Consider the following 24,786-nt stretch of genomic DNA (forward strand, 5'->3'; position numbering starts at 1 on the left):
GGGTTTAGAGGCTCGGAACTCATCGGCTGAGAAGAAGGGTGAAGTGGAACGTGGTGTAAAAGAAGAATGTGGCTTCGATTTGAATGTGTGTGCGAGTGGAAATGTTGACTTGGCTGAGAACAGGACCGGTAGTTGTTTTAGCGGTGGGGGTAGCCTTGTAATAGCCGAGGTAGATAGGAAGGCAAAGAGGGAGCCAGGTTCAGGTGATGAGGTAGTGGCTGGTGGTCGAGTGTTGCGCTCGAGGTCGAAGAGGGAGACCTGATATGTTGTCATTCCATCAAGGCTGCTCGGATACAAAAGTATTCGAGTTAATCACCTATACTGCCTGTATAAAGTTTTTTTATACTAACAGTCAATCAGAACCGTTAATAATATATTTTTATCTGTTTATTTAATTAAATTAAAATAAAAAATATTATTAACGGTTTTAATTAACTGGCACTATAAAAATCTTTACACTTACAGTGATGTATGTTCTCACAGACCTCTTAAATTAATTTTCATATTATTGATCTTAATTGAACACTTTTGTTGTGATTTCCTATGAGGATAGATAAGTCAATGTCATTGAATTATCCGGTTGTCCCTTATTATTTAGTGTCTAAATGACTTGGATTTCTGCCAACATATTGCAAATTTAATAGAATTTCTGAACATTAGTATCATTTACTTTCTTTCCGCTTCTTGTCATGTGTTCGCTTTTTTTTAATACAAAAGTTGTTTGGGATCAGCTTGTTTTTACAGCTGTACAGGGCATGACATATGCTTGCTCGTCAGTTATAATCCAGCATTGATTGTTTGTGGTCTAGATAGTTCACTACCTAGAAACATTTAACTATCTACCGATAAAAAGTAATTCATTATTAGAAACCTTGAGATAGATATGCCTTTGACATTTTCTGAAAACTGATAAGTATTGGGAAAATCTTATTGTTATTTCTATAACTTTAGTTTTCTGATGTATCCATGATATACCTGCATATGGAAAATAGTGTAATGGAAAGTAAAGGATCTTTTTGTTCTGCTTGCAGAAGTTTCCAAACCATGAACCATATTTCTTACTTGTAGCTTTCAACCGGATTACAAGACAATCTTGCAGGGGATATAGTACAAATCAAGTACAACGCAATGAAAGATCTTTCCCTTCTCATTGCTGAGGAAAGACAGCATTCACTACAATATATATTAAAAAACAGTTCTCTCATATGTAAACATACATTATACTTAATGGTGAGATAGTCTTGCTTTTACGTTTCCCCGGCGGAAAATAAGAATATCCATTTTGGCTGCTTCAAATAGTAATGCAAAAACACTAATAAATGTAAAATGTTCAGATGTTTAACAGTTACAATGAGCAAGTCAGAGACCATTCACTATGAATTAATGATTTGTTTTAAGCTGTACGTGGCCCAACAGGAATATCAAAAATATTACCCCATCAATCCATCTACACCAGTCAAAAGAACAGTGTTCAGACCCTGATCAAACAAGTCCGATGGTGAAAATATTTCAAGTCTGGCCCCAGCAAGCATATCATAAAGACAAAACATCATCAATCAAAACCTGATATTATTTTGCCTAAAAGACAAAAAATGCTGGCAAAACTTGGAATTGTATAACCCCATCCAAACGGCATCAATTCATTTAGTAGACAAATAAAGTGAAGCAAGTTTAATTCGGATATTCTTTTCAGCAAATGCTGAAGAGAAGAAATACTAAATTGAAATGAATTAAACATTTTCCATGAATTAAAATCAAGTTATATAGTTTACACTATCGCGCCAACAAAAATTATATAGTTAACCCTCATACATTGTTAAATGTTAAAATAAATGTCATAAGCATCAGGCACCTTGAAAGGTTCAACGACCAAACAGTACCATCAGCATCTTCTAAGCCACCTCCAGAAGGGGAATGGAAGATGTTCAACGCAACCAAAATCTGGAATACACTTGAAGGATATATCACATTCCATGTGTCATGAACTTACTATCAGCTAAGTACAAGAAAAATCCAACTTGGTCACTCGGTGCCATGCAGTACATCTGTATGTTATGGGTTAACCTGGCCAAAGTTGAATACTAAAGAAGTTCTTTCTCTTTCATGTTTAGACAGCTTCAATAATCACAAATACAGATTAAGTTTTTTTTTGAACCCCAAAAGCATTCTAACTCAATTGCTGCCTATTAATCAAGTTGCTACATGTGCATTTGAAATCTCTCATATTCTCATGCCCTCAGCACCCGATGTGCTTCAAGTTATGGTTTACTCAGGGAAAAGTATTTAAACTCAGCCTTTTACTGCTGCTGTTCATAAATCTGCATATAAGCTTCTGAAAGTGCAACCAAATGAGGAAGTGTTTCAGAGACATGCAAATCCTGCATCTCATACCTAAACAAATCAAGGTATTAGTCCTCATCATTCTTAAAGATCCATACATCCATTGATTCCATTCATATTGATGCATTTTTTTCTTATTAAGAAATAGAACTTACCAAAGTTCTTCTGATTTGCGTTGCACGAATACCCTATAGAATCCTTCACCAGGTTTGCCATCATGAACAACATTAGCAATTAAATCATATTTAGATCGCAGTTTCTCATTTTCTTTTGGAGCTGGCAAGGGAATGTAATCCTTCAACTCTAGGTTCTTCACAGGAAAGTTGACTGAAGAAAATATTGACGAGGTTAGCGTGATGATAGAAGTATGCTGATGTCAACTTCAATAAATTACACCACATAGCAACATAAATTCTTACCTAGTGTAGGATTTTTTTCCACAAAAAAGTTATTCTTAGTAAACCGACGCATGTGAAGAATCATATACTTAGGCAATCTGGTAACACGATACTGCATCCTTGCTATGTGAGGACGGACCACCTCCGTGACAGTCTCCCCATCAAACTTGGTTAGTATGTTGAAGAGTGGAACCTAGAAATCAAGCCTTATCAGTAGGAAAGGACAGACAGAACTTGAAAGTAAAAAGCTAAACTGACATCAGGCCATGAAAAATGAAAAACAAAAGTCAAGTTCACAAGTGGAAATGCAAACTAAACTAATTATCCTTGCGTTAATGAGAATTCTACCATTTTTTATGCAAAGCACTTTAACATCATGGCATTCATATAAAAGATTACTCAGACTACACTAAAATGTTGGGGGGATGGTAAAATATTTCAGGTCATTAATCCCATGGTATGGTATTTGCAGTAATCTGAATGCATTATAGAACAAAAAAGGATTTCATAATTTGTCTCCCCGGTCATTTTTTAGTTTATAAATATTATTGGGATTTGGGAGGAGTTTTTCCACAAGGACAATGGCTACAATATGTGTGTATATGCTTACAGTGGAGTGGCAAAATAATGGGAAGTTGGAAGCTCATGGGAATCAGAAGCGGAGATCAAACATGGATCCCTTCATGTTAAGTGATTTTATTGGAACTAGGTCAATATACAACTAGAAGCATGTTTCCTCATACAAGTGTACTGGGAAATCCCACATTATGTAAAAAGAAACAAAAATAAATAAAAATTCAGACAGCAAATAACTAGATAAACCATTTTATACTGGCTATAACAATGCATTAAGAAGTGAAAGAAGAGCATTTATTACACTAAAATCATGGCTGTAATTTCAACAAAAAAGTAAGTGTTGATCAGGTGGTTCATATGATTTTTCTCTGAACTTCCTCATGCAAGTTATGGACAATATTATTTTTGTAGAGAAGGATGCAACTGGCCCTTGAAGGTTATTACTTGTGTCATGGACCACAAAAAGTCATTGATCAAGGTTAGATGTTCTCTTTTAACTATGATTTTTCTTCAGTACAATTTTTTTGTTAAATTATAAATTTTTTTGTCAAGACTGTTGTAATTAGAGGAAAATCTTCCTAATTAGAGAAAATATCTGTAGAATCTTCTAGTTTATTTTTCAGAATATTTTTCCTTATTTCCTTATTTTCGAAGATTAGATTGTTACAAATAGGTGTTAGGAAAATGTAATACAATTTAAATTAATAATTATAAAAATCATTCTCCTTTTTCAAGTTGGTATCAGAGCTCCCGATCTTGGGAGCTCCGTTTCCGCTGCAACAGTAGCCACCGCCGCCGCTGTCCGGCCACTGCGGCTGCCACCGTAACCGTTGGGGTTGTTGATAGGGCAGAAAGGTGCGCCCAACTCCGGCGAACACAACGCCGGAATTTGCTTCGAGCAATACGCCTCCACGCGCCGCCACGCGCCGCCGGCGCGTGTAACTCACGCGCCCAGCTCCGACGAGACCCACTCGCCGCCGTCGTCACAGAAAGAGTCGTCGGAGCCTCCTAAGTCCATTCCACAGGTCGGTGACGTCCCATTTGGCGCAGATTTGAGTAGATCTAAGTTTTGAGTGTTACTCCTTTTCCGGTGACATCCCACGCGCCTAGCTCTGACGAGACCCACTCGTCGCTGCTGTCACAGAACTGGTTGCCGAAGCCTCCTAAATCCGTTCCACGGCCCACTCATTGTTGTCGCCATAGACAGAGTCACCGAATCAATCCATTAAGTTACCACCATCAGATTTTTGAGATGAAAGCTTTTAAAGAGGAACTAGATCGTTTGAAAGCAATGATTGAATCAATAAGTAAGCCCTCTCGACCATGTACTCTGTCCATGAAAGGTAAGAGTTCTCTCCATACTGTGGTCCTGTGTCTCAAGCTATTTGGATTCTTGATTCAGGAGCAACTGATCATATGACACCTTTTCGTATGATCTTCAAATCATATATTCAAAGGAATAGAGAACAACTTATTACAGTTGCGAATGGTCAAGGTGTACCCATATGCGGCTCTGGGAATATAATTTTGGAATCATCTATTGTATTAAAGGATGTTTTACATGTTCCACAATTAGCCAATAATCTTATCTCTGTGCAAAAGCTCACAAAAGATTTAAATTGTTCAGTAACATTTTTCTCAACTCATTGTGTTTTTCAGGACCTTGCTACGAGGAAGACGATTTTAACTGCTAAGGAGCAGAGTGGGTTGTATTTGTTGGAATCTGATGACCAAAACAAAACAAAAATCATAAGTCAACAAGCTACATCTGAAACGTGGGCAAATTCCCAAATATGGCTACATCATAAAAGACTTGGGCATCCTTCATTCAACCTTCTTAAATCCTTATTTCCTCATTTGTTTACTAAGGAGTCTATTGAGTCTTTTAATTGTGATATTTGTCAATTGTCAAAACACCATCGTGCATCCTATCCTATTAGTAATAAAAACAGTACTTCTCCATTTGATTTAATTCACTCTAATGTTTGGGGACCTGTCGTAGAATCTATTTCCGGAGCTAGATGGTTTGTTACCTTTATTGACGATTGTACCCGTGTCACATGGACATACCATATGAAAAATAAATCAGAAGTTTTCCAAATCTTTGTTAATTTTTTCCGTCTGGTCCAAAATCAATTTGGAAAAAATATCAAAAGAATCAGGTCTGATAATGGTACTGAATATGTGAATCATGAATTTCTTAATTTTTTGTCTCATAATGGTATTGTTCATGAACTAACATGTGTAAACACCCCTCAACAAAACGGGATTGCTGAAAGAAAGAATCGTCATCTTCTAGAAGTAACTAGAGCTCTTCTTTTTCAAATGTCTGTTCCAGAAAATTACTGGGGAGAAGCTGTGTTAACCGCCACATATCTCATCAACAGGTTACTCACCCGTATCTTAAATGGCATTAGTCCTATAGAGTCTCTATTGTCTTTTGTTCCCTCTTGCCCCTCTAATATCGAGTCTACCTAGTCGAGTCTTTGGATGTACTTTTTTTGTTCACTCTCATCATCCTAATCGTAGTAAATTAGATCCCAAAGCTCTTAAATGTGTCTTTATTGGGTATCCTTCTAATAAAAAAGGGTACAAATGTTATCATCCTCAGAGTCGTCGCGTCTTTATCACCATGGATGTCACCTTTCATGAAACACAATCCTTTTATGTCAGTCCACCACTTCAGGGGGAGAAAACACTTGAAGTGGAGGAGCTCTCCTTCTTGTCATTACCATATCTGTCTTTGCAGGATGCCCAAGATCTGAGTTATGAAGCTACCATGGTCCACAGCGAGGAAGAAGCAAAAGAAGAGGAAGACAAATTTTTTGACAAAATATGAAAGAAGAAAACAACCCACTTCGATTCTCGAGCAAGAAAAATTGTCTAATCCGGAGGTGAGGATCCTTGAAGATAACAGTGAGGAGGTAAGTATTACTGAGGATTTACCCATTGCATTGAGAAAGGAAAGAAGGTCATGCACTAAATATCCTATTTCTCGATATGTTTGCACTAACAATCTCTCTGATAAGCACAAAAGTTTTATTGTTGCCATTGATGCCACAGAAATTCCTACCTCAATCCAGGAGGCCATGAAACTTGAACATTGGACTCGAGCCATGAAAGAAGAGATGAATGCATTAGAAAGAAATTCAACTTGGGAGATTGTTGATAAGCCAAGAGACAAGAAGGCAGTAGGATGTAGATGGATATTCACAGTGAAACATAATGCAGATGGGACAATAGAAAGATATAAAGCTAGATTGGTGGCAAAAGGCTATACCCAAACTTATGGGATTGACTATGAGGAGACTTTGCCCCAGTGGCAAAGATGAATACAGTTCGAGTTGTTCTCGCTTTGGCTACTCATTTTGGTTGGGACTTATACCAGTTGGATGTGAAGAATGCCTTTCTTCATGGAAATCTGGAAGAGGAAGTGTACATGGAGATTCCCCCAGGTTTTGAAGTGCAAAATGAAAGAAATAAGGTATGTCTCTTAAAGAAAGCATTGTATGGTCTTAAGCAATCCCCTAGAGCATGGTTTGGAAGATTTACAAAAGCAATGGTTTCCTTGGGATACAGACAAAGCCAAGGAGATCATACTCTATTCATAAAGCACTCTTCTACAGGTAAACTCACTCTATTGCTTGTCTATGTAGATGATATGATTATTGCAGAAGATGATGAAACAGAAAAATTGGCATTAAAAGAAAAATTGGCAGCCCAATTTGAAATGAAAGACCTAGGAAAACTCAAGTATTTTCTTGGAATAGAGGTTGCTTATTCCAAGAACGGAATTTTCATTTCCCAAAGGAAATATGTACTTGATCTCCTCAAAGAAACAGGAAAGCTGGGATGTAGAACCTCAACAGTTCCTATAGAGCAAAATCACAGAATTGGAAGTGAAGAAAGTGCTCCTGTAGAGAAGGCCCAATATCAGAGATTAGTTGGAAAATTGATTTATCTATCACACACAAGACTAGACATTGCTTATGCAGTTAGTGTGGTGAGCCAATTTATGCATGATCCAAGAGAGAGACACATTCAAGCAGTTGACAAAATTCTCCAGTACTTAAAGTCAAGTCCAGGAAAAGAGCTATTGTTCAAAAGGGAAGATACATTGACTATGAAAATATATGCTGATGCTGACTATGCAGGTTCTATTACTGACAGAAAATCTACTTCTGGGTATTGTGTGTTTCTTGGAGATAGTCTGGTAACGTGGAGGAGCAAAAAGCAAGATAGGGTATCTTGTTCTAGTGCATAAGTTGAATTCCGAGCCCTTGCTCAAGGAATGTGTGAAGGACTCTGGATGAAAATCATTTTGGATGACCTTAAAGTCAAGGTGGACAACCCCGTGCAACTATACTGTGACAATAAGTCTGCCATGAGCATTGCCCATAATCCAGTACAACATGATAGGACCAAACACATTGAGATTGACAGACATTTCATCAAAGATAATCTGGACAGAGGCTTTGTAATAACAACTCATGTTCCTACAGAACTTCAGATAGCAGATACTTTTACAAAAGGGCTCCCTCAGGGTAGATTTCAAGATCTTGTAGGCAAGTTGGGAATGATTGATATTCATTTACCAACTTGAAGGGGAGTGTTGTAATTAGAGGAAAATCTTCTTAATTAGAGAAAATATCCGTAGAATCTTCTAGTTTATTTTTCAGAATATTTTTCCTTATTTCCTTATTTTCGAAGATTAGATTGTTACAAATAGGTGTTAGGAAAATGTAATACAATTTAAATTAATAATAATAAAAATCATTCTCCTTTTTCAAGTAGACAAATACAAATAGTGAGTAATGCTGAAAACTTAACAGGGGAAAATAATCATTGTCAAATGCTTTAGAATTTAGATTAATCATTCAAGTCTCCTAAATCAAAATATGCACAGTATTATACAAAATATATGCGCATAAGGGTGAGATTGTAAATAACAGCCAAGATGCAGTCCATGTAGCCATGGTAAACAACCAGACTCACGTTGTAAAAATCCAAAGGATGCATCACATAAGCATAATCAGTCAAGTAAATCTTACAAACTGGCAGACCACCAATTGATAAAACTAATAAAATATAATATTGAACACTGAAATCACACACACTACAGCAATAAACTTGTTGTCCCATAGACAAATCTCCTATCACATATAATAAAGCAACACACTTGCTGTCCCAGAGACAAAAGTCTCCTACAGAGAGTATTCTCTGTCCACAAACTACAAATAACTTCAATCCCCTAATTACACAACATAAATCAAATATATATTCCAAATACATAACTACCAGCAATTATTTTCTACACACTACTGCTCCTTACACTCAGTTCCTATCACAAACTACTTGCTTTGCTTTTAAATAATGGTTTATAAGTGGCAATAGGCCATCAGTATTGGTGTCAAAACATTCTTTCGGTTATCCACAATTTTCTTATTTTTACACATCTCTTAGATATAACATTACAGCCCAAATGACAAGATTCAAACTTCATAGCAGGATCACTTCAATGTTAATTACATCATTATCAACTATAGCATCTCATATGTAAAAGGCACATAGCATTCAGTGGCACAGTACCTGTGGTATTATATTTTTTTCCATCACATCCTTGAAAAGAGGTGGTGGTGGCAAGTCCAACCCTAACATTAGAAATGGCATTTTTGAAGTTTCTTTGACAAATGCATATCGTTCATTTACCCCATCAGAAAGTTTCTTGCCATTGTTTTGGTCTTCATTGTTCTCTTTCTTATCTGCTATCACTTTGTTAGGAATCTCTTTCACAACCTCAAGTTCACCCTGCAAGCACAGTAAAAACAACAAACAACTTAAGTGAATAGTTGCAGCCAGCAGCAACAAGTCAACCAAAAGAGAAGAAAATTAGAGTGGATAAGAACCTGAAAACACTCATAGATGATGCTGGTATTCTTCTTTGAAGTCTTAAGATCTGCATGCAGGGTATTAAGAAGCCATGACATGAACTCAACTGGGTCAGATTGTGCACCTATCCGAAACCTTTTTTTACTGGCCTTCATCACTGCTTGTAGAAACTCATGTGGGCTGACCTGTTGACTTGCATCTTGAAAGTCAAGCCACCACCAAACTATAATAATATAATATACAATGAATTTATCAGAAACAAACCTGTCCTTTAAAGTTCCGTGCATGCCAGATCTTCCTAGTGAGTTCACCAAATCGATGAACAAGTGGAGATTTGCAGTGTTGATAATTTTCAGGGATAAGGAAAAAATTCCTCAAGGGGGTAACTCTCATTAATGATTGAATTGTTACATTTACAAAATCAGTCTCCTTGATATTATTAAGTCCCACCTGAAAAGTCATGGTATAATGGATAAATTTAGGCCATAAAACACCTAAAAGCCTTTCAAAAATATTCAAAATTTCATTTTTATAAGCATGCAAAATATACCATTCCAGGAAGGTAACTAGAACCATCAAGAGCCCTAGACCACTGCTTATTTTTGTCAAGTTGTTCAACTTCTTTTGCAGTGAATCTGCAGGTAGAGATCATTATGAATGCACTTAAATCATGTATTTTAGTAGTCAATCATTTAAAGAATTCAAGGTAAGGTAATGACAGCATAAAGAGAACATGGAATCATAATATAAAAGATAATGACGAAAACTTAATTAATGGTAAAATTTAAATATTTCAATGTTATTCTGAATTAGAGAAAAAATGAAGCATGATTTTTTACAGTGACTGGAAGTGACCAATGAACATCAAACTACAAGCAAGTTGTTATAAGCAGTTTGGTACATCCACAGGCAGAAAATAGTAGATAAATGCATAACAAAGATGCTAAGCAGGTAACTGAATTTATTAAATAATAACTTATGATAAGCATATAATCCATAGCCCAAACCCAGCACCTATAAAAACAAACATCCTTGTTTAATTAGTTTATAATGAAGAGAAAAATATTAACAACAGTGACAAAATAAACAAGCATAAAGTAATTAATTATTCCTCATGCCACCACGCAAAACACCTTTTGATGGGTAAATAGGAGGGGATTCCAAGATTGGTGTGAACAGCAGAGGTAAATCCCTAATATAAGACAGAGGCATTGTTTGAGGATCACCACCGGCCCTAGAATAGAGTGATGGGGCGTTTAACAACACTGAGGATCCAATCTCACACCTATCCACAAAGTGTCCAAGCCAAGGCTCAAACATGAGAACCTCACAAACTTTGTGTAGGCAGATGACCACTTTAAACACAACCCTCAAGCAGAAACACTTACTTGATTTTGGGAGGTCCATAACATGAATTTTGACCTTCTAGAATGGATTAAAATCATTTTTCTAAGGGGACACAAATGGAAAAAAAAAAAAACTCTCTAAGCAGCCAACTGGTGACATACATTGGACGAAAGGTGATAATATAATTGTTGTCACCAGCCAATAATTGATGACAATAGAAACAGAAATATGTAGCTAAAAAATTGTCTGCAGCAAGCACAGCCAAAAAATAAAATTGGACCAACCTTGGATTTAAGACATGCCGAATGTCATCTAAAGAAGGGTCATTAATTTCATAACCATCAGGAAGACAGTAGACTTTTTCAGTCCGGAGATTGATATAAACATGGTGTCCTGCTTCCAGACTATGTGTATATGCATGAGACTTCTTCCCTCTCCCTTGGTAATACTTCCCACAAACCAAACATGCATACACATTTAAATTGGACAGGGAGACAGAACAGAATTTCTCAAAGTCAAAATCCAAAACCTGCACATGAATGTTGTCAAAATTCAAATGTGCATGAAAACCAGCAAAATTACAGTCAACAATGGGCAAGATCAGTCAAATACCTGTCTATTAACAGTATCAAGATAAGGACAGTCCTTCCGAACCTCAACCTGGCGATTGTTTCTTCCACTAAATTGTTCACGTGAATCATCTTCTTCATCACTATCATCAGCCTCTCCATATCTATGTTCATTATGCTGGGATCCATCATTCCTCCTCTCGTTAACAGAACCCCTTTCCCTTCTAACATAATCTTCCTCCTCATCAATGTCAGCATAATTATTGGCCAACCCAGAAAGAGGATTTGCAATGGAGACAGGAGGTGGAGAGGGGGAGGAATCGTCATCCAGCCTCTGCCTCTTTGACTCATTATCAAGCCCTTCATCCTCTACTCTATCAACAGCTTCCCTTTCCCTTTTTGAGGACATGTTCTCTCCTACAGCACTTTCAAATCAACAGCAGAGAAAAAGTTTAAGATAACAGGTAAATTAAGACATTGAACTTCAAATTCAAATCACCTAAAAATATAAACACGAACAGAAAGAAAGAAAAAAGACAGACAGGTGCTACCTTTTTCTCTTATCTAACAAAAGGCCTAAATGGGACAGTGAAAGAAACTAAAAATGCTGTGTCTACAAACACATGAACAGTATTCTAAAACTTTAAAAAATTGAGATTACGAAGTGTATGAATACATGGTTGTTGACACACTAACTACGATTAGGGTTGTGGGCGTATTTAATATCCTAAAAATTTGGATCCATTTTGTTTTCTTAAAATAATGATTATTTTAAATTTTAAAACACGATTCTGAATAAATCTTTTGTTTATGACTTAAAATTTGTTTCATTAAAAATTTTAAGCTTAAATATGTTTAAATTACCTCGAATTAGGTCGATTTTCGGATTATTATTTTTTAAAAAAAATTTGTTTAAATTACTTGACTAATATTTTTTTTCAAATTAATACCTGACGTTAGTTTCCTCTGTTAAATGATAACGTGACAAACGGACTATCACGTCATCGCCCAATGTTGTATGCCATGCCAGCACACAATGGTCACCTCTCCACGTAAATTGCCACGTCAGATTTGTAAATTTTTTAAAAAATTAGTTTCGCACATATGTTGGAAATTTACGAACTCAGAAACCCATTCTCTCATTCATCTTAAACCTTCAGGAACTCACAAAATCATGTTTGAAAATTGTTCCTTTTTGGCTACAAAATCTTTGAGTCAAAAAAACCTTAACAACAGAACAGTTAAAGGCTATCAAATTGTAAACCCTAATAACATAACCAACCACTTACCTTCAACACAGATGGAGAATGGCAAGGGGCTTCGTCCAGAACAACTTTGGCAATCCTTCAACAATGACAACAACTACCTCTATTTATGGCTACAAAATCTCACCTCCACAAATGGTCATCGAAGAATGGTGCTTCAAACTTCTAACCCAAGGAACAAACAACCACATACAATGCGCGTTCCCAAATTGAAGAAACACAAAAACGGAGCAACTTCACGAAAAAGGAGAATGAAAACGAAAATCAAAACGAATTACAACTTCAATATTTTCAAAATCAAAAAGGAACAATTTTCAAACATGGTTTTGTGAGTTCCTGAAGGTTGAAGATGAATGAGAGAATGGGTTTCTGAGTTCGTAAATTTCCAACATATGCGCGAAACTAATTTTTTAAAAAATTTACAAATGTAACGTGGCAATTTACGTGGAAAATGAGGTGGCCATTGTGTGCTGACATGGCATACAACTGCCACGTCATCATTTAACAAAGAAAACTAACGTCAGGTACTAATTTGAAAAAAAAATATTAGTCAGGTAATTTAAACAAAAAAAATTTAAAAATTAGTAATCTGAAAATCAACCTAATTCAAGATAGTTTAAACATATTTAAGCCAAAATTTTATGTAGAGAAAAATAATTTTACAAGTTTCAAGTCTTAAATCAGTCAAAAATTGATTCAAAATCATGTTGCAAAATAATTATTTTCTAGAACCAAATGCACTCTAGTTCCCTACATGTCAAAATGATCATCCATCCTATTCCTCCCTATTATTTAATATTTATTAAAGATGTAAAGTTAACAGAACAATTAAATGTAAATAAAAGAACTATAGTATTGTATTTCATCTCCAACTATGCAGGTTCTCTGGAACAGGGAGGCTTTAAAGGAGTTCACCCCTTCACGAGGTATTTGTCAGAGAGATCCTTTATCTCCATATATCTTTGTTTTATGTATGGAAAGATTATTCCACTTGATTGAAATTGCTGAAAAACAGAAATTGTGGAAGCCTATTAAGCTCGCAAAAAAAGGTCCTCCTCTCACATATCTTGCTTTTGCTGATGACTTAATTTTCTTTTCAGAGGCTTCTGTAGAGCAGGTAGAGATTATCAAGACATGTTTGGACCTTTTTTGTACAAGCTCGAGAATAAAGGTGAGTCAGGAGAAGACTAAGGTTTGCTTCTCCAAAAATGTGGGTTGGAATGTGAAGACCGAACTCAGTTCCTTGCTAGGTTATCAGCGTACAGACGATCTCGGGAAGTATTTAGGAGTTCAGCTTCATCACAAAAGGGTGAGCAAACGAAGTCTTCAATCGATGATGGACCATATTAACAAACGGCTAAGCAAATGGAAAGCCAACACTCTATCATTTGCAGGACGACTTACCCTCTCAAAATCAGTCCTTGCTACATTACCCACCTATACTATGCAAACAGTTTACTTCCCTAAACAGTGTTGCGATGAACTTGATAGAGCCTGTAGGTCTTTTCTCTGGGGAGACTCGAGTAACCACCGTTGTGTTCATGCTGTTGCATGGGAGACTATTTGCAAACCTAAGGATTCAAGAGGACTTGGTGTCAAAGAAGCTCGTAAGGTAAATACTTGCTATATGATGAAGAATTGCTGGAACATTTGTTCTCAGCCAAATTTGCTTTGGCTCTGTGTAATTAGATCTAAATATGGATGTGGTGATGAAGATATTCCTTTGATTCATAAAAGGGTCGTGGCTTCAAACTTTTGGAGAGGAATATGCGCCGCATGGGTAAAGGTTGAACAATCCCTAGCTTGGAGTTTAGGTGATGGGAAAACAATTAAGTTTTGGGCGGATCGGTGGCTTCCATCAAAGGTGGTGCTTATAGATGTGACGACAGGTCCAATTTCCATAGATCTCCTAAAAAAGACGGTAGCTGATTATACTAGGGAGGATGGCTCTTGGAATTTGGAAGGGATTCACGACCTAATCCCCTCGAGCTGTTGGAACGAGTTGAAAGGTACGGCTCCCCCTTCTACAGACAATGATGGAGATTGTTTAGTGTGGGGGGGTTCCAACAATGGTGTTTTCAGTATGAAGTCTGCATATGAAGCCTTAAGGACATCGGCTCCATCAAACCTCAAAAATCTCTTTTCCTTGATATGGAGGTGGCCTGGGCCGGAACATATTCGTTGTTTTTTATGGCGCATAGCTCATAATAGCCTTTGTACCAATGATTGGAGGTTATCACGATCCTTAACATATGATGCAAGTTGTAAAATTTGCCATGCTGATCGAGAGACTTGCATTCATATCCTCCGTGACTGCGATTTCTCTAGAATAGTGTGGTGTTCAATCTTAGGTGCTACACGTGAAGTTAATTTTTTCCTCTCACCTTTGACAGATTGGTTAGCTACTAACTTATCTGATTCTGATGCCATTTGGAACCAAACTTTCGCTTTAACTCTGGATGCGATTTGGAAGGCGCGCAATGGGCGGCTTACTTTCAACAATTATTTGTTATCGTCGAACCAGGTGGTGAATCTTGTCAAGGGGCGTCTAACTAAGCTAAGTAAAGTATCTTGTTATAAACAACATCAATCGATTCTTCAGGATCATTCTCGTACAAATATTAGCTGGAACCCTCCTCCTCCAGACATTCTTAAACTCAATTATGATAGAGCTGTCTCAAATCTCTCCAAGGCTTCATGTGGAGGGGTCTTAGGAGATAGTGATGGAACCTTTATTGTTGCCTTTGCTGGATTGCTTGGTACCTGTACTGTAGTGAAAGCAGAGTTATGGGCTATCTACCATGGCCTAAGACTAATCAAAGACAAATTTATCTCTAGTCACATAATTATTGAATCAGATTCAGCTATTGCTGTAAAATTTCTAAATGAAGGCTGCCCACGAGCACATCTGTGTTATGCCCTAGTCAATCATATTGTGAGGATGTTAGGTGATTTCTACAATATTGAGTGTATCCATACTCTTCGAGAGGCAAATCAAGTTGCGGATGGGTTTGCCAAAATCGGGTTTTCTATTCCTGAGGGTGTTTTATCTTTTAATGTCCCACCTAGCTGGGCTCATTTCCTTTTGTTGGCTGATAAATCAGCCATTTCCTTTCCTCGTGGTTATTAGTTTTTTGTATTTGGGCTTCTAGCCCCCTATTCAATCAAAAATAATAATATTTAATCATGCATAATATTTAGGAAAGAAAAAAATCTAAATATTATATTACAACACATTGATCTTGTTGCACTCTCATTCTCCCACCTATTTCCCCTTTCTGAGCCAATTTTAAAACTACACTGGAAGTCCCTAAGGGTCAAAATGATGATCCAGTCTTATTTCTCCCCATTATTTATTTAAGATGTAAAGCTAACGGGACCATAGTAGTCAATCCCGAATAGCAGAGCGGAGCGATCGACCCTAAAAATGGGATTGCGAGTTAACGCAGAGCGAGATAACCACTATTTTAATATTAATTTATATATATTAAATAATTAATAATATATATATAAAAGCTATAAAAAAAATAACTCTAAATTCATGCATTAAACATTTTTAATAATTAAAAGTTCATAGTACTCAAACAATACATAATATAAATTTAATCAGAAATTTAAAAAAAATCTGCTTAATTAAATTTAATCAGAAATTTAAAAAATCTGCTGAATTAAATTTAATCAGAAATTAAAAAAATTATGCTGAATAAAATTTAATCAAAAATTTAAAAAAAAAATCTGCTAAATTAAATTTAATCAAAAATTAAAAAAAAATGTTGAATTAAATTTAATCACAAATTAAAAATAAAAATATGCTGCATTATAAAATAGAAAATGAGAAGACAAACAAAGAAGACAAACGAGGACGTCGAAACTGGAGGAGCAGCGTCGGAACTGGAGGTGCGTCGGTCAAAACTGACAAAGTGCGTCGAAATTGGAGGAGCGTCTGACAGAGACACCTGAAGAAGACAACTAGAGTGCGTCCAAGGTCGTCCCCGAGAGAGAAAGAATCGAGTCCGAGAGACAAAGAGGAGAGGGAGTGCAAGACGTTTAGAAACCAACAACAATGCTTCCGCGAGAGGGAGAGGAAGAATTAGGGCAAGAAAAACCCAACAAAAATGACGGACTTACCCTTAATGAAGGGTCTGTCCAAGACGCGGCGCGATTCCGTAGTTTTTGGCTGCTCTGCTCTGCGATCAACGTAGCCGCTCCAGCTGCGACAGAAATCCGAGACGCGACAACATCACCATTGCGACGTCAGGTCGCTTCGCTCTAGAGCGCCGCGATAGCAGCCGCTCAGGCCGCGATTGACAACTATGAACGGGACAATTAAATGTAAATAAAGGAACTATAAGAACTCCAAACAATGATTACTACATTTAATCATGCATAAGATTTAAAGGGGAAAAAATCTAAATATTAGATTACAACACTCAAAACGTTGGTCTCTCATTCTCCCGCATATTTTCTGCTTTCTGAGCCAATTTCAACAACTACACTGGTTTACTCTAAATTTACAGTATGTTTGAATGCTTCACACTAGTAAGGTTATCAAAAAACTGTTATAACACTGTTATAACGGTATGGCGAGGTGGTTTTGGGCCTCGCTGCCATTCACCATTTGCAAAATGGCATTTTGTGGCGCTGTCCGCCATTTCTGCCGTGGCGGCCGCATGTCCATTTTGACTTGTTACACTATGAAGGTGATGGCGGACATAATGGGTCTGGGGCCAGTTTTGGGCTTCGACCTAGGCCCAACAAGTATGCCCTAATGGTTTTGGGCTTTAAGAATGAGAAGCCACGACAGCCACCCACAAAAACGCAGTTCATCTACCTTCAATCCGTCTCTGGTGACGTTCATTCCCCGTCACCCACCACTTGCCAATCACTTCTCCGACCAGCGACCTGAATTGCGGTGGTCCACGACTCCGACGACCTGAACCATGATGTACGCGCGAATAGGACTTACAAAAATTGAAACCACCTTTGATCATCGTCACCCACCACTCCTTGGTCAAGTTTCTAGCCGACGACCTGAACCTTGGTGGTCTAGCACTCCGGCGAACAACTCTGGCGATTTAAAACCTAACAGTTTTTTTTCTCCAGTTTTAATCCTCCTTCTTCCTTTAGTTTTTCCTACTCCTTTTAGTCCTTTCTTAATTTTAATGAGTTCATTGTTGCATCTACAACAAATTTTTTTTAATCTTAATTCTTCTAGCAATTGGGTCAATTTAAATTTTTATTTTTTTATAAATTTTAAACTAATATTGAGTTCCTATTTTATTATTGTTCTTATTTTTATTTTTTGGACAATGTCTAGCAATCCTCCTCAAACTCAAAGTCAAACATCCTCAAACTCTATTAAGAGGACAGATATAGGATGAAAACATTGTCATCCTACCAAAGAGAATGATACAAATGAAATTATGTATAACTATTGTCAAAAAATCATGAAAGGAAGAATTACAAGAGCAAAGCAACATCTAATGGGAAAGAAGGGAAATGTTGCACCTTGTCAAAGTGTTCCACAAGAGGTTAAAGATGAGTTGTGGGCACTTGAGAAAAATAAGAAGATGAAAGAAAGTGAGTCATGCCAAACAATAATGGAAGATGTGACTTTTGGTAGTGAAGATTATACATTGAAGGGAGATTTATGAGAATTAGAAGTTGAGACACTTGGGACCAATGAATGGAAGAAGGTTGCTATGAAAAACGGGCCTATTGATCTTTTTGTAAATGTCCGGAAATAGCAATTGCAAAAAACAAGGAGAAATTGAAGCAAATAAGTATAAGGGAGAGTTGTGACAAAGAAGCTACAACAAGGGTCCACCAATATATAGCCCGTTTTAGTTTCAAGCTGGACTATCTTTTAACATGATCAAATTGGGGAGCTTTCATGACATGGTTACAGTTATTGGATCTTTTGGACCGCATTTGCGACCTCCATCTTATCATGAGGTAAGAGTTCAACTTCTCCAAAAAGAGATAGAGTATACTGAAAAATTGATGAAAAGTCAAAAGGAACATTGGGTTAGTTTTGGATGTTCCATCATGTCAGATGCTTGGACGGACAAGAAGCAAAGATGCATTATTAATTTTTTGGTGAACTCTTCTGTAGGGACAATGTTCATTAAATTTATTGATGGGTCTAATTTTGTAAAGACCGGAGAGAAGCTATTTGAATTACTAGACTCTATTGTAGAGCATATTGGGGAGGAAAAAGTTGTCAAATTCATCACGGACAATGGGAGTAATTATGTTCTTGCTGGCAAGATGTTGGAGGCAAAAAAGAAGAAATTTTTTTGGACCCCATGTGCAGCCCATTACATAGATTTAATGTTGGAGGACATTGGGAAGCTTCCGAATATCAAGAAAACAATTCGGCGGGCAATTTCTCGTGTTGGCTTCGTTTATAGCCATTCAAGCACCCTAAGTTTGTTAAGGTTTTATACAAACAAAAGGGAGCTAGTGAGGCATGCAGTGACTCGATTTGCAACATCTTTTCTTTCTTTGAAAAGGATCCACCAAGAAAAATCAAATTTAAGAAAGATGTTTGTTTTGTATGAGTGGAATTCAAACAAATTATCAAAGGAAGCAAAAGCAAGAGAAGTATGTAAAATTGTTTTGATGCTTTTTTTTTAGGAATGTAGTGTACATACTTAAAGTCATGGCACCTCTTGTAAAAGTACTTAGACTTGTTGATGGTGAGAAAAAGTCAGCTATGGGCTATATAATGAAGTTATGGATAAGGCAAAGATGAACAAGAGAACATGTCGACACGTTATAATGGCATAAACAAAACGCAGCATTGGAACAGGAATTTCATCGAGCGCGTAAATGAAAAGCAAATTTCATAATCTCAAAGAAACGGATAAGAGAACATGATATCATTTTATAATGACAAAAACTTGCAAAAATTTGGAATGGCAATTTCATCGAACACGTAAAATGCATGAATACAGAGAGTAACATGAAACCCTAACGAAAACACATAAAGATGATTAAAGTGTTCTAGTGAGGGGATTAATAGCGTGGAGAGTGTGGCAGAAGAGTGATAAGGCGAACCTTCTAGAAGCACTAGAGTGCACTTAGGCCTCTGCTCCGTTCCTCTCTGAAGCTTCCGACGAGTCGGTGGAATCGAAACAGTGCGTAGGAGTAGTGACTTTGAATCGTAAGAATCTGAAAGGTGCGATAGAACTCTACTAAGCTATTATTAACCTGGAAAGTGAAACCGAGAGGAAGCACTTGTGGCATCAGTGACAGGGTTGTGTTTGTGTTGTAAGGTGGAGTGGAGATGAAGAAAGGAGCACACTTCGTTGCATTGCACTTGCTAGTCAAGTGGCACGCATACGCACGCATTTGCTGCTTCAATCGTGTGAATATTGGTACTAACAAAACAACCCTTCATTTCCCCCTTCGTTATATTATAAACCAAATAATTTTTTGATTTTTATTAATTGGTCATAACATTTTATAAATATTTATACATGTTATTTGAGAATTAATAATTTTACTACCTTAAATAGTTAAATAAAAGTAGAATTGATATTTTTATCGCAATAAAATAAAAATTTATTTTTAATTTAAAAATATTATATTCTCGCGTATATTTGTGAAAATAATGATGTTAAGTATTTTCTCCTCCATAACTCATAAATCTTGTTTAAAAGAGGTCTTATTAATATTCTGTTTTAATATAATATGTTTTATTAAAAAATTATGCTTAAAAGTATTTAGGGCAAGAGATTTGATAAAGAGAGTTTTAAGGATTTTTATTTTTTTTTCAATGACTCCATTCTGTTGGGATTATTTTTTGTGAAGAGAAGTCGTGCAAAATCCAACTCTTCTCACAAACAATTTTGAACTGGGAGTTTTTTAAATATTGTCTCATGATCACTTTTGATGATAGAGATACAAAAATCTTTCTCATATTGAACTCTTTTACAAAATATTTCAAAGAAATAAAAAGACTCATGCTTGTAAGTGGTGAAGTATACCTATGTGTGTATAAAATATTCATAAACAATGATGAATTCATACTTTTTACCAACTAGACTTAATGTTCTAGTAGGCCCAAATAGATTGTATGTAACAAGTCTAAAGGTTTTTGAAGTAGAAACAATTTTCTTTTATTTAAAGGATGAAAATTTTGTTTATTTTTTTAACAAGTTTCACATAGAAGTTGAGTATGTGAAAAACTCTTAGGTAGTCCTTTGACTAAACCTTTTTTATATAATTTTGAAATATGTTTTAAATTACATCGTCAAGTTTTTTGTATCAAATCTATCTTTTATCTTCTCTGAATACCAAACAAGTTACATTTTGTCTACTTAAATCTTCAAAATTAACTTCATAAAGGTTGTTTTTTCTAATAGTAATAAAGAGTATAGTCTGACAAATTCATTTGATTATATATTCATCTTAGTTTAAAGACAAAGTATATCCAATATCACAAGATTGACTAATGTTGAGCAATTTTTTTTTATGTCTTTCAATATATAAAATATTTTTAACAATAAATAAATGGTTCTTGCCAATCTTATTTATACCCCTTATGTTACCTTTCTCATTCCCTCCAAATGAGATCAATCTTCCATATGATTGAAAGTATAGGAACATAAACCTTTATCTTGACATATGACATGAGCATCCATTGTCCAAGTACTAGTGTGAATTCGTTGACATCCCCATTAATGAAATCTACAATAGAAACAATGAGACTTTGGTACTCAAATTTTTTTGAGCCCTTTATGTTAGTTTTGTTGGTCTTAGACATCAACTATCTTTATTTATGTATACATTTATTGGTATAATGACCAACTTTGTCACAAAAGGTTTAGTAGGGTGTTTTAGATTTATGAACAACAGGTTTAGTCTTATGATCCTTGTAACCAAGACTAGATTTGTCTGATGATAATCTTTTATGCTTTAAGATCATGTTCATCTTTGAAGATCCATCAACAAATTGATGGAGGACCATCCTTGAAGACTCATGTGGGCCCCATGACTAGGTCCATGGCTAGGAGGGTTGAAGAGGAAGAGGGTGTTCACACACCAAGGGACACTCTCTTCATGATCATAGAGTACTAATACTCTCCTAAGCTTCATTAGTTTAGGATTTATTTTGTTTTCCATTTTTACCCTTGTATTTTGGGGTATTTTAGTCCTAGGGTTTATTTCTTTGTATTTCCCATTTTTGCCCTTGTATTTTGGGGTAATTTAGATGCTTAGGATTTTAATTGGGCTAGGGTGCATCCAATAGGAGGTGACGCACACTTAGTGGTGTTGTTTGGTTATTTTTTTGGTGTTAGGTAGGCTTAGGCCCAATTGGAGGGCCAAGGATGCATGGACTTATCATGCACCTTGTTGTAGCCAACCTAAACCCTTAAAGATGCCAAACTTGGCCACCAAGTAGCATCTAGGGTTGCATTTGGCATTTCATTTAGGGTGCATTTCTCCCTAGTGAAATTCGGCCACTTACCCTAAATGCAACCCTAAATGCAAGCCTTCCTATATATACCCCTAGTCTAGCTCCTTGTAGATACTTTGGACATTAATGATAATGAGTGAGCTATTTGCCTCTTTGTCATTCTCCTTAGTCTAGGGACTCCACGGCCTCCCATCCCTTCTCCTCCTCTTAAACCACCTTGAGAGAGTAGAGTTAGGCCTTCCTTGGTTGGCCTTCCCACCTTAGGAAGTGAGCTAGCCAAAAGGAGCATCACCTCCACCAAACACATCCACCTCCACCTTGAGCGTCACCCTCCTTTAACCTAAACCCCATCCCTTTCCTTAGCACTAGGTTGCCTTTGGCTAACCTCCTCCCCTCTCCACCATAAAAGCAAAACCCTACTTAGGTTTCATCCTACACTTGGATGAGACTACCTTGAGCAAACCATCTTCACCTTCATTTCTTTGTGCTTCCGCCAACCATCCCTCCATTTTCTTCATCATTTTGGAGTCTCCTTGTTGAACCAAGATCAAGGGCGTGCATGGAACTAAGCCACCTTCCATCAAGTGGTATCTAGAGCCATGGTTCTTCAAGGGTAAAAGTTTCCTTTCCTTGTCTTTATTTGAGTCATTTTTGGTTCTCTCTTATTGTTTCGGTCATTTTCTCTTCTTCTCCTTGTGACCGAAACTTTTCTTTGTGTTGTGGTTCATATTTGCTTCCTTGAACCTTCCATGCTTTAGGTTTCCTTGTTTTAGGGTTGTCATTTTCCATGTTAGGTTGAGTATAACATGATCATGCATTTTTCTTTTTGAATCTACCTATTGTTTTGTCATTTTTTACTTCCTATATTTGTCTTCCATTATATCCTTGTATGTGCCCAAACACTTTGCATGAAAACATGAAAAATACCATGATGCATACATCTTAAGTGGGCGTGCCATATAGAATGCTATCTAGGTCATTCATGCATGCTATTAGTTTCTAGCATGTTCCATGTTACCATGATTTTCCATGTGTGAATTTCCTTGCACATGCTATACAAACCGCCCATCCTTACCTTGCATTTTTCACTTGTTTAAGTTTATTTCTTGTTTGCCAAGAACCCTAAAAAGAATCTAAGAGGTGCTGGACTTTTGTGCTAAACAACTTGACCTAAATAGTACAAAAACAAAATCCACTCAAAATATTCCTTAAGGACCTCTAAATTCACGCCACTTGTCTTGCTCCTATGCTACACATTTTGACCTAATTTTTGTGCCACCACAAGTGCAAAACCTAAGCAACTAATTGGGCTGAAAATTAAAAAAAATTGGACCCAAGGACAATTTAAAATCAAAAGGCCGTGACCAAAAGAGAACAAGAACAAAAAAATATATACCTTGGACAAAAAGGACTTGTTGCTTGACTTGTGGACTTGGACCATTCCCTTTGCATTTGGAGTTGGACATATGACATTTTGGACTTATTTTGGGACTTATACCTTGGCTGGACCGAAATTACTAAAGGACTTAATCAAGTGAAACTTAAACACAAACCATTCTAGTGCCATTCTAGGTTTAATTCTTTTGGGTGCTATCTTTTGTTGATTGAGTCTTAATTTTTTGCTTGTCTTTCTTTTGACCTCTTTTGTTTTGTCTCATCTTATTCAATCTGAGTTTAGCCTTTCTTAATTAGCCTTTTCAGTTTTATTTCTTTGGAACTCTTGTTCTTGGTTGTTTTCATTGACTTGTAGGTGAGCACCTAACTAGCAAAGTAGCAATCCTTTGGTGGATTGAGTGGAGGAGTGAACCAAAACCCAACCTAACCTTTGGAAGGGTTTTCACTAAATCAAAGGAGAGTAAACACTTTGGAGAGGTGCTAACAAGTTTGCTATTTGTGAAGGAGCCAAAGAGAAGGAGTTGGAAGACCTAATTTTCGTTTTCCTTAAATTTTTGCTTGATTTTCTTGTTTTCGGCCTCCTTTGTTTTGGGCCTTGATTTCTTTCTCTTGGTTTGTAATTTGGCCATTTTTTTTTAAACCTCTACAACTTGGTTTTTAGTTCGTGTAGAGAAGGTGATTTGAAAACCTTCATTAGGACCTCGACTAGTTTATGCTTTAAATTGCTTTCCATTGCATGCTTTATAGCTTTACTAGTATAATTGTTTAGGTTTTTTATCCTTTGTTTCCAAAAACGTTTAGAAGGCTTATTTTTGCCTACTAGGGGTGCGTGCACACACACACTTGGTAGTGTCAAAATTGTTTTGTAAGAAAGGTAAAAAGGGCTTAGTGATTTTTACTTGAAAAGGGCTTGGTTATTAAGTGATTCTTTGTAGTCCACCTCCCCTTGAAGGTTCAATTTGTATACTTAGGCCTTTTCTACTTATCTTGCACCTTTAAAACTTTTTGTGAAAACCTTTTAATCACTCAATCTTTGTGAAAACCTTTTTAACTCTTTGTGAAAATTTTGTGAAAACCTTTTGATCAAAGATGAGTGAGTATTCTAGTGTACATGGTCATAATTCTCATAGCACTAGGTCTAGTGTTAGGGATGAGCTTAGGCAATTGAAAGATTACCTAAGAAGAAAAGAGGAAGAAAATATAAAAAGAGAGGAAGAAATTAGAAGAAAAGAAAAAGAGCAAGAAAGAAATAATGAAGAAATAAGAAGGTTGCTAACTAGGTTAGTTGTGGGAGGAGAGGCTAGTGGTTCTAAACCAAGAGTCACTTCTCCTAAGTCTTCAAAAGGCAAAGGGACTTTGGTCCCTTCAACTATTCACGAAGAGGAGGGGCACCATACCTCCCCTCCAAGTGATGTCTTTTATAGTAGTCATCACAATGATGGTTACTATCAAAGACCACCTAGGAATCATAGAAATAGGGAGTCTTCCAATAGGGAACCCAACATCAATCTTCCCTCATTTCATGGCAAAGATAATGTTGAAACTTATCTAGATTGGGAAATGAAAGTGGAGCAACTTTT

At 36.5% G+C, this 24,786-nt stretch overlaps 2 protein-coding genes across 4 annotated transcripts; one reads left to right on the forward strand and one right to left on the reverse strand.

Annotated features, from left to right (window-relative positions):
* Positions 1 to 1,720: 1,720 nt before the first annotated feature.
* Positions 1,721 to 19,772, reverse strand: LOC109814105 (uncharacterized). Of its 3 annotated transcripts, XM_083061168.1 has the most exons (11): positions 19,447 to 19,772; positions 12,409 to 12,618; positions 11,163 to 11,544; positions 10,835 to 11,079; positions 9,754 to 9,838; positions 9,468 to 9,653; positions 9,221 to 9,388; positions 8,904 to 9,122; positions 2,760 to 2,931; positions 2,496 to 2,667; positions 1,721 to 2,391 (listed from the first exon to the last, which is right to left on the reverse strand). In XM_083061168.1, the coding sequence occupies exons 3-11, from the start codon at positions 11,526 to 11,528 to the stop codon at positions 2,298 to 2,300; spliced, it is 1,707 nt and encodes a 568-aa protein (XP_082917294.1). In that variant the 5' UTR covers positions 11,529 to 11,544; positions 12,409 to 12,618; positions 19,447 to 19,772; the 3' UTR covers positions 1,721 to 2,297. The 3 variants fall into 3 exon arrangements, with proteins under 3 accessions (XP_082917294.1, XP_082917293.1, XP_082917295.1); XM_083061167.1 differs by lacking the exon at positions 12,409 to 12,618; XM_083061169.1 differs by lacking the exons at positions 12,409 to 12,618; positions 19,447 to 19,772 and adding an exon at positions 11,671 to 11,909.
* LOC145949847 (uncharacterized) lies at positions 18,283 to 19,141 on the forward strand. The gene is made up of 2 exons (XM_083060743.1): positions 18,283 to 18,932; positions 19,024 to 19,141. Exons 1-2 carry the CDS (start codon positions 18,283 to 18,285, stop codon positions 19,139 to 19,141), a joined length of 768 nt encoding a protein of 255 aa, XP_082916869.1.
* Positions 19,773 to 24,786: the final 5,014 nt, after the last annotated feature.

The sequence above is a fragment of the Cajanus cajan genome, chromosome 7 (genome assembly GCF_000230855.2).
Source record: "Cajanus cajan strain Asha chromosome 7, NIPB_CcT2T_4, whole genome shotgun sequence".
NCBI lineage: Eukaryota > Viridiplantae > Streptophyta > Magnoliopsida > Fabales > Fabaceae > Cajanus > Cajanus cajan.